Genomic DNA, 10,691 nt, shown 5'->3' on the forward strand with positions numbered 1-10,691 from the left:
GAAAAGCTGCGTGGTGCAGTGAGACACATTTATCACTTTAGAGCAAAACTTTTTTTGACAGCATTTTCTTTTATCCACCATACCATACATAACATACCTTTTTTACTCTTTTTTTATCTTCATGTCGTCTACATATGGATCTGCAGAAGGTGAGAATGGCCATGGTTGCTATTATTTTCTCAATGCAGTTGACTTTAGTTCATGAGTTTAATGGTTTTGTCGATCTCGAGATGTGGAGATAATCAACCCTTGATCAGGAGAAAACAGCAGGTCATTTCCCCTCATTACCTGTAATGTTTATCAGAGATACGCAGTGCCATGCCAGCAGGCACAGAGGGCGTCTTGACAACTATAGCAACTAATATGGCAGAATGAGCAGTAACCATTAAGGGTCAACGCGTGTGACTGTACTTTAATCTTCTTCTATTTTTATTTTATTTTTTAAAAAAAAGGGGCAAAGGGCCATAGGTCACATTTGAACCCTGGGCTGCTGCAGTGACGACACAGCCTCTGTTCATTGAGCACATGCTCTACCAACTGAGTCCCCTGACCTACAGTGTTACTTATATGCATACTTTACAATACTTCAAACAACCCACAACGTGTTTACAATCTTTTCTAGTTCCTCTTTGCCATTGAGAATTATTTTGGTTGTAGCCTGCTGGTCAGTAACACATCTGCTTTAAGCTGACAACTGTATGTAAGCCTATCCCTGACAATAATTAGTTATAATGTTAATATCCTCATATCAGATCACTCAAGATAACATTCTTAAAACTAATGATAAAAGTTCATAAGAAATGTACGTGTTTTGCTTTGATACTCAGTCCAAGCCACAGAGCAGTGTATATGTCTTAACTGTTGAATCTAATGAGGTTGTTTTCTCGTGATAAATTATTACATTTTCTCGGAAAAAATATGATAAAAATATGAAATTTAATATAATAAAATATGTGACAAAATAATTAACTTGTGATCTCAAGATGATGGCATTTAAAAAAAAACTGCTAGCATGGCCGTTCTTGGCTTCCATAGGAACATCAGCTGGTGAGGACGGGGACTTTTTACCATGTGACATGCAGCTTTAGCCTTAATGTTAATGTATGTAGCTATCAAATGCAATCTTGAGACTTCTTTACCCACTTAAAAACATTACAGTCAGATGGAGACGGCATTTTCAACCAAATCATGAAGCTAGCGTTAGCATAATGACTAGCTAATAGCTAGCTCTCTATACTCAATCTAGAAAATATTTTGTTGATAGATTTAGTTTTGGCCATATTCAAATTTATTCTGGGACCATTTTATTCATCCTCTTCATTGCTGAGAGTCTTTTAATAATAAAACCAAACATCCAATCCTTCTGATAACAGTGTTAGACCGAGTCCTCAGTCTTACAAGTGGCAATGTGCAGTTATCTTTCATGGTCTACATGTCAACATTGTTGTGACCTTTTATGCTTATGCAAAAATGTGTCTACTGGATTATAAATGTCACCAGCTGGTAGTGAAGATTTACGGAGACATTATCGGTTCTGGTGCTGCTCGCAAATCAGCTTCACCGTCGAGCTTGCTTGTCATTAAACTTCCTACCATAAATTCGCTCAAGATTAATTGGAAAAACATTTGCATATCACACAGCAAATTCGCCAGAGTTAAAATTCTAGTGTTGGGCCATTGTAGAGTTAAGTGTTGAGATTGTGGTGTTGTCTGTGCTACTATGAGCTCTGCATTAGTGTTAAAAACAGTGAGGGCAGGACATTGTCTGTGTTAATCTTCAGAGTTTCAGGTATTCAACACCTACAGTGGTACTTTCTCAACATCCGGGGCGTGTCTTTGGGCAGGTGCAGACAGCTCGTTGAGAAATGTGAGAGCCGCCATTTTGTTCCTCTCGCATCGAGCATGAAAACAGAAGATTGGTGAGTATTTCTTACTTAATGCTCGATATTTTACAACTGAATTGCATTAAAATTTGCTTGTAATGAGTTTTTGGTTCAAATTTTGGAGACACGATGAAAATTTGTGGCATTAGTAACGAGTTCCTGACGCCGTGCATCTACAAGCAGGCAGGCGCGATAAAGATGATCGTGAACTAGCTTAACTTGGCCCGTTTTGAGACGCGTTAGCTAACATACCTCTTTTTTAAAAACAGAGTTTTGGTCCGACAGAAAGTTTAACTGATATTTAACCGTTTTTGAGCTGTGGCTGCGTCCATTCGCGGCAGAAACGCGCACTGTCTCCTCAGTGAGCACTTAATATTAGCCCACTGAAAACGTGTAAGCCAGTTATGGCTGTATCTCATACTTGTAGCAGCTAGCTGCTCTCACATTCAAAATGTTACCAACGTAACTTTACTTTAACCTACTTGTTGGCTTTAATTTGCTTCTCCGGTGGTTTTAATTAATTTGTGTGTGTCTTGACTTGTAGCAATCCACATGAAACAGAGGGTCCCTGTTTAAAATCTCATCCTGCAGGTGACTAAAGTTGAGCTGCATTTTTTCATCTTATAAAGCCTCCTTATGCAAACGTGACTGTAAGATTAGGTCATTAGTGAAAGAGTCCTGTATTCTGCATTAATTTTAAATTATGTAAGTACTCAGATGACAACAAATTATATTTTTTCCAATCAGACTGAGTAGTATTTGTTTTGAGTGAACTGCAGATGTGGTATCATGGTTGGATTGTTGATTTCTTTCTCTTTTTTGGCTACAGTGAAACAATTGTTTGGATCTGAGTAGTAAAATCACACAAGTAACTGATAATTAGAGAGCAAGCATAAAGGGAGGCATATTCTGTGTTTTTCAGTTCGTATGTTTGACAGGCTGCAAAGATATCGCAGTCATCATAAGAAGTGTGAAGAGCAGTATGTTAAATTCCAGGCCAGTCAGGCAGAAAGAGAACATCTACAAATCCACCACCTCCAGTTCCAAAAAGTATATTTTGATCTTTCAGAGAGCATGTCAGAGTAGTGATTTTAATTGTCATTTAAGCAATTAAAAAACAAAATGGAAGTTATATTTTCAAGAAGCATAAAAGTGAAATCTAAAATATGCCCTGTTGTCCCTCTCTGTGCAGGCTCCTGCTGAGTATGGCAAAATGATCATTAAAGTGCAATATCAGAATCGGAAGAAATACATCAAACTCCAAGCTGCTGATTTCAATGAATTCATCTCTGAAGGCAGATTTCTCAATAATTATAAATAAGCAGTAACTCAGATTGAGAGGATGTCATATTTTATAATTTCATCAATTTGCAATTTTTGTCTTTAATGTCTTTACTCAGTGAGAGAAAAGTTCTCCATTCCTGTGAAAGTCTCTGTGGAAGATGATTCTGGCACTGAGGTGGACGAAACAGTGTTTGCAGAATTGTCCACTGTGGAGGGGATTTGCTTTGTAATCAAGGATTGTCAAGATGATGGTATTATTTTGCTTATTTATTTTCCTTATTATTTTAACCCATAATTATGCTTCAAGTAAGTTGAATTGTTTATTCCGTCATTTGTTTTTAGAGTTCGGCGTATCTCACTCATCATCTCCATCCACGCCACTATCTTCACCCAGTGGGAGTTTCCTCTCTGTGTCCATTAGCAGTGACAGTGAAACATCAAGACCACCACTCAAGCGAACTAGAAGAGATGAAGAGGATTGTCACAGCTTTTCAGCCAGAGAAGTGAGTTTATTGTCAGATTCCTACATGTAGATATTTTTGATCACGTGAGTTGTAATTCTCACCTTTCTGAATTATTTAATTTTGTTATTCTTCTAGTGGTTTGATGTCATTTTAAAATCTGTAGTGTTTTAGGACTTCATTCATGTGCTGTTTTGTCACTCATTTGACCTTTATCCAAAAAATGCAGCTTTTGCAGTATGGATATTGCACTTGGCCGTATTTGATTTTATTTATTTTTAGAAAAAAATGTGCATCTCTGCATTGTAACAATTAATGCTCTAATTCAGTGTGGTCATATTTTGTTAAGCTGATAAAGCAGATCCTGCAGACCAAACCAGGAGGGACAACAGTGCTTGAAGAATATGATGAGACTGGGACTCTTTGTGACAGTAGACGAAGGCAGATGGTTAACATTCTTGCAGCTCACATGGTTGAGACAGAAGGGTAAGTTTATGATTGAAAAGTTGTGTGGTGGCAGCCATTCAGCATCTTGTATTTTTCTCCCTGGGGTATATAATTGCAAAACGTATGGCAGGTGAATATTTTGAGACAAAGTTACCAATTTTCTATTTCCAAAAATGTTGTCAGATAGTGGAAGGACATCAGTGGTTGTTTAAATGAGTTTTGAGAAAAGCAGTAGTTGTCATATTAAGCTCAATTCAGCACTAGCTGACTTGCATTACTTAAGTAATTCTAACCCCATAATGCATAGGTGCTTTTGAATGTGAGCAAACGATACTCCTTATTCTGTTTTCAGGAGAATCCCTCAGCGTGTAACTAAAGAGAAATACGCACTGGGCATTGTTACCTTGTTCCCTGCATTAAGAGATCCCCTTTCCAAGAAAGGATATGTAAGTTTTATGTCTCTTAATACAAAGCATTATTTTGTTTTGTGACAGTTGTAATTGTTTTGAGAAGTGGTTATTCATACTGGAGTTGGTGCCTATGTTGATCTTAATTGATATACCAAGAGATCTCTCAAATATTTAGCCTGCAGCAATCTACAGTGCTTAAAACAACTTAAAAGTTGAATCAAGACCTCTTGCAAAACTGAAAGAAGTGTTTGTTGCAAGCCTTGAAATGAGACTTTATTTGTTTTAACTATAGCATAGCGCTGCGTTTTCATAGCAACCACAACCACTCAGGTGGTGCCAACAATGCAGACCCTCTATTTCTGTTTGTCAGCAATTACATGGGATTACTGTTGAGAACTGCCTTAAAACTGTTCTTTTACCTGACCTCCAGTTACAGTTATGTTCGTCATTATTTGACCAGTGTTAGTGTTAGTGTTTCTATACACCACCACAATGGATTTGAAAGAAACAATCAAAATATGAGTAACGTGTAGCTTTAATTTAAGGGGTTTCCCAAACATTTGGCATTAACCTTTTAGGAATTACTGCCATTTTATTCAGAGTACCTCCATTATCAGGGATTCAAAAGATGATAATAATGATAGGTATAATCCTAGTTTTTAATACCTGGATAAAAATCCTTTGTATTCAATGAATGTCTGAAGTCAGCAATCATTAAAAGTGGTCATTTGTGACATTTTTCTCTTCTGGTAATAAATTAGAGACCAATGCATTTGAATGGAAGTTAATGGTTGGTTTTATATTGATTTCTGTTGTCCAGTTCCTGAGTAGTTCAAAGAAAATACAAATTCCCTTTAAAATGCATTGGTCTCTGCTTTAATACCGCTTTGAATGGTTGTAGACTTCAGCCAGTCATTGGTTGCAAATAATTTTCATCTAAGTGTTAAAAACCTCTGATAACCAATGTCATTATAAATTTTACAAAGTACCTGTGTGCCACTGAAAATTTAGATAGTCTGCATAAAATGGCAAATACTATATTTTTGTGTAACCTTTTAAGTTAAAGTGGAAAGTCTACACTTAATCCACTTCTTGATTGTTTAATTTCAAATTCATTGTGGCTGTGTAAAATGGCAAAAAGATTTTAAAAAATTGTTCAAATAATTTGACCATAACTGTGTACTATGATCAGGGGGTTTCTGCTCATTTCCTGCTATTCACTCATTAGGCTGAATGCGGTTATTTCTCTGTCCTTCTTAAGGAGCACTTCTACGACAGCCAAAGTGGTTCTGGATTTCTGGCATGGCGACTCAAGACAATTCAGCGAAAGACAAAACTTGGATTCAAGGAGCCGAAAACACAGACAGCAGAGGGAGGTGGACCTAGACACGAGAGGAACCAGCCTGAGATTGGTGGTCAGTTGGATGAAGAGCGCTGCAAAGAGGTTGTATCCTTGATGAACCACACCAGTGACAGAGAAATCATCCTGCAGAAAATGAAGGAGACCTTTGAATATAGACAGCGTCTCATCCACAACTCTGAGGAATCACACACAGTACTCTCTGTGTTCCCAAGGCTGCTGGACACAAAGGGGCTGGCAAGTATTGTTATTTGTTTCCGTGACCGCAGTCCATAGCCATTATCTTACAATTTGGTAGTCAGAAATATAAAGTGAACCAATATTTCTGTTTCATCTCTGGTACTGCAGATACCTCAAGATTTTAACCTCCTCTTTGGACCAGAAACAGCTGCCAAACTGCTTGAAAAGTGGCATACAGCATTTAAAGGAAAGGTGATCAGAGAAGCTGAGAGCCTTGTGACTACCCCAGTTCTCCAGAGTTTGCTGAAGTCTGCCAGGAATCGGCATGATGAAGCCTCTGAAGATCGCCCAGGTATTCAATTAATGACCAAAACATTTGTTTTCCAGTGTATTGGGTTATACATAATACTGAAAATGTGGCTTAACACTACACAACTGAAGAAACATGTGACTATACAATTTTTTTTTTCTTTTTTTTTTTTTTTTTTTCTTTCTTCAGAATGGGACAGTGATATGGCATCTTTCCTACTGCTCCTTCATATCCTGCCACCTCAGCCTACAAAAAAGAAAACGCAGAAGATCAGTGCAGCTCAGGCTATGGGCCATCTTGTTGTGTTTCACAAGGTATATACTGGGCCACAATATGTCAGAGGGAACCATTGTTCAAACCCCAGATTACAATGTAATTTGATATATCATTTGTCCCATAGTCATGCAAGAGCCTAGAAGAACACCTGGAGAACCAAGACGGTCATCGCCAGCCATACCTTCTTGCCTCTGGGACCAGCAAGCGGGCCATCAGCACTTACTACACGGTAATGGACAAGAAGCTCATCCCCTGCCAGGGAACCACATCATTAGCAGCGGTTGATGAACTCTTTAAACTGCACTTCGTTTTTAGTGTAACCTACGACAGCGCTCTCCACAACATGTTCACATTCCTCCAGACAACAGTCTACGGTATTGATGTTGACACCACAAAAGAAAGTCCAAAGGTGAAGGAACTGAGAGCCAAATTCATGAATAGCGGCTAAAGGCCAGGTTCTACAATGTGCAACAACTGTAGTTCATTGCGTAATGTACCTAATTGGTCACTTTTCTTTCTTTTTTTTATGATTTTGGCGCGAAATGGTTTTAAGTCAAAAATGTGTTGCCACAGTAAAAGAAGGCCTAACAGCAAAGAGCCACACTCATCATTGTGATCCAAGAGCAAAGTTCTCAAACAATGTACAAGTGCCACGTTTGCCAATCCTTGCATGATGCACCTAGTGCACTAATTCAGCACCTTAAGTTTTTTCATGGGTTATATCCTGGCAAAAAATTTGTTGTTGTTTGTGTTCAAGAAGGATGTTCACTGCAGTTTAAAAGTTATGCAGGTTTCAGAAAGCATTTAGATAATTGTCATACTGCTGTTAACATGGGCACAAGTGACGATGTTAATATCCAGACACCACATCAGTCAGACATGGGTGAACAGAGCTCACAAGAAAATTTAAATGACATGGCCCTAGACATGATCAGTCAGCCCTCAACATCTCATATGTCAAAAGATCAGGCAAAAGATATGTGTGCTTCAATTATTGCGAAGTTGCAAGGCAGTGGTGTCGCAAACAATGTTGTGTTATCTGTTGTTGAAAGCATGGAGGAGTATGTCAATGAAGTTCATGAAAGTCTTAAAGAGCAAGTGTTGGATGCAGTGCCTGCTGATAATCCTAGTAGAAATGCAGTGGAAGAAGTCTTCAGCAATACTTTTAATCCCTTTAGTGACTTAAACACCAACTCGAAATGGACCAAGTATTTTAGTGAGAAATGGGATCTTGTTGAACCAATAGAAATTCATTTAGGGGTCAGATATGATTCAAAGAGGAGCAAAGTAACTGGATTATATGAACAGGTGCCAGTGAATGACACTTTCATTTATATACCTTTGTTCAAAACATTAGAGTTCATTTTCAAGAATGGTGAAGTATGTCGTCATATTAATAACCCTGCTGCTCTTGGTGACTTGTATAAGGATTTCTCTGATGGAAAATATTACCAACATCACCCATTATTTTCCAAATCAAAAAATGCTTTGCAACTTCAAGTTTATTATGATGACTTTGAAACATCAAATCCACTAGGGTCGAAACAAGGCATTCATAAGCTAGGATGTTTATATTTTACACTCCGCAATTTACCGCCACGTTTAAATTCATCCCTCATGAATATACATCTTATTTCTTTATTTCATTCCCATGATGCAAAAAAGTACGGCATTGACAAAATACTCACTCCGTTTGTTGACGATGTAAAGGTTCTAGAACAAAATGGAATGAAAGTGTCATTTACTGAACAACCTCTCTATGGCACCATTGCCCAAGTAACAGGTGACAATTTAGGTCTAAATTCGATTCTTGGGTATGTGGAGTCTTTTAGTGCAAACTACTACTGTAGGATGTGTCTCATTGACAAAGCTTCAGCTCAAACAGTGTTCAGCGGAAATGATCCACGGGTGTCGTTACGCACCGCATTAACCAATAAGGAGCATTACAGTTATCTTGTCGAAAATCCAAGGGAAAATTCTTGTTTTGGGATCAAACGTGATAGTATACTCAATTCTATGTCATACTTCAGTGTAACAGATAACTTTGTTTTTGACATCATGCACGATATCTTAGAAGGTGTGGCACAGTACGAAATTAAGTTACTTTTTGAATATATGAATCAAAACTTCATCTCTCATGAAAACATACTCCAGCGTGTATATGCATTCAACTATGGCTTCATGGATAAAAAGAATCGTCCAACACGTGTAAACATGACATGTACTGGTAGTGGCATTGGGCTTAATGCTAGTCAAACGTTATGCCTCGTTCGGAATCTCCCTCTGATCTTTGGTGATGTTGTTCCTGAAGGTGACAGACATTGGCATTTGTTGTTGCTTTTGTTGCACATCATTAACATTGTTTTTGCTCCAAGTATTACCGAGGGCATGACTGTATTTTTGAAGCATCTTATTGAAGAGCATCACAGGTTATTCACAGACTTGTATCCTCAAAATAATTTAATCCCAAAACATCATTTCATGATCCATTATCCTGAATGCATACGTCAGATTGGTCCCTTAGTACATGTTTGGAGTATGAGGTATGAAGCCAAGCATAAATTTTTTAAGTCAAGCATAAAAAACTTCAAGAACGTAACCAAGTCGCTTGCAAAAAAACACCAGATAGCTGTTGCCTATCACTGGGAATCATTGTCTGCCAAAGGTATTGAGTCTGGGCCTGTCAAATCCAAAATACTGACTGATGTTGAAAATGGTGATTTGATTTCAAAGCATTTTCAAATTGATGTGTCAAGTGAAATAAGTGTTACTACTTGGGTTAAACATAATGGCACTGAATATCACACAGGTCTTGTTGTTTGCACAGATTTCATTGATGAAATGCCAGTGTTCAATAAGATTGTTAGCATATTTTTGAGAAGTGAAGTTTATTTTTTGGTCTCAGAGATGGAGACTACATTTGTAGAACATTTTCATGCTTTTCATGTTGTTGACAACATGCACAATTTTTTTGTTGTCAGACCTGATGACTTGAGATACTTTAAGCCTTTTGATATTCAAATGTCTTATGGTATTGACTCATTTTTCTATGTTGTGCCCGATGGCTGCATTGTATAGGGCAGTGGTTCTCAACCTGTGGGTTGTGTCCCCCAAGAGGGCCCCAAGATAAGTTTCAGGGGTCTCTAAGTCACAGTTTTGAGATAAAAATCATTATTCTGGGACAAAAAACAAAAATCACAATTTTGAGATAACATTTTTACAAGTTTGAGATAAAAATTAATATGAGATTAAAAAATTCATAATTTTGAGATGAAGTCAAAATTTTAAGAATAAAAAGTCACAATTCTACAATAAAAAAAAACAATTCTGGGATAAAAGTCACAATCCTGACATTTAAAGTTAATTCTGATATAAAACATAATTCTTTCCAGGAGTCTCCAAATGGATGTTGAGGAAAAATGCCTTTAACATATATATAATTTGCCTTAAAATCATTTTTATTGAGTTGATTTGTACAATTGTACATGAATTCTGATTGAATATGTGCAAAAACCTCTTCATGTTTTGCAATTAAAAACTGAGAGTCAGAAGTCTCAGTGCTGGGGGGACAGGGGTCCTGAATGACCAGCCTGTTTTTCCTTGGGTCACCACTCAGAAAGGTTGAGAACCATTGATTTAGGGCAACAACAGTTACAGGCTACCTCATGTTTTGGACAGTGTTTTATTTTAGAGTGTTTTGAGTGCTCTGGTTGTCCAATTGTATGTGAAGCCCTTACTTAAAGAAAAATAAATGTTTCTTTCATTGCAGTACTTTCTGGAGTGATTATTACACATGCGTTGAAGGATAGTTAGATTAACGGTTATTACATTTTAATTCAAACAATGTTAATCTTAAGAGGGTATCAGTCAAAACGAGTTAAATTGTAGTGTAATTTTTAAGTATAATTAACACCATCCAGTGTTAAGTTAACACTAATGCAGTGTTAACTAGTTATTCCAGGAGTGTCTCAAATGAGTGAACTTTTAACACTGTTAGGTGTTACTGTACTCCTTTACAGTGTTAATATTTTACACTATAAGAGTTTGTTAGATAACACTGTCATAGTGTTAATAAAAATAA

The 10,691-nt window shown here is 37.3% G+C and overlaps 1 protein-coding gene across 1 annotated transcript; it reads left to right on the forward strand.

Annotated features, from left to right (window-relative positions):
- Positions 1-3,272: 3,272 nt before the first annotated feature.
- Positions 3,273-10,378, forward strand: LOC141014311 (uncharacterized; the record flags this gene model as incomplete). The annotated part of the gene is made up of 7 exons (XM_073488049.1): positions 3,273-3,417; positions 3,509-3,669; positions 3,977-4,113; positions 4,427-4,520; positions 6,193-6,376; positions 6,524-6,648; positions 6,735-10,378. Coding segments are annotated over 7 exons (1,170 nt in total), but the record flags the coding sequence as incomplete, so codon positions are not given.
- Between the last annotated feature and the right edge of the window lie 313 nt (positions 10,379-10,691).

Source organism: Pagrus major, chromosome 19 (assembly GCF_040436345.1).
Source record: "Pagrus major chromosome 19, Pma_NU_1.0".
In the NCBI taxonomy this organism is placed as follows: Eukaryota; Metazoa; Chordata; class Actinopteri; order Spariformes; family Sparidae; genus Pagrus; species Pagrus major.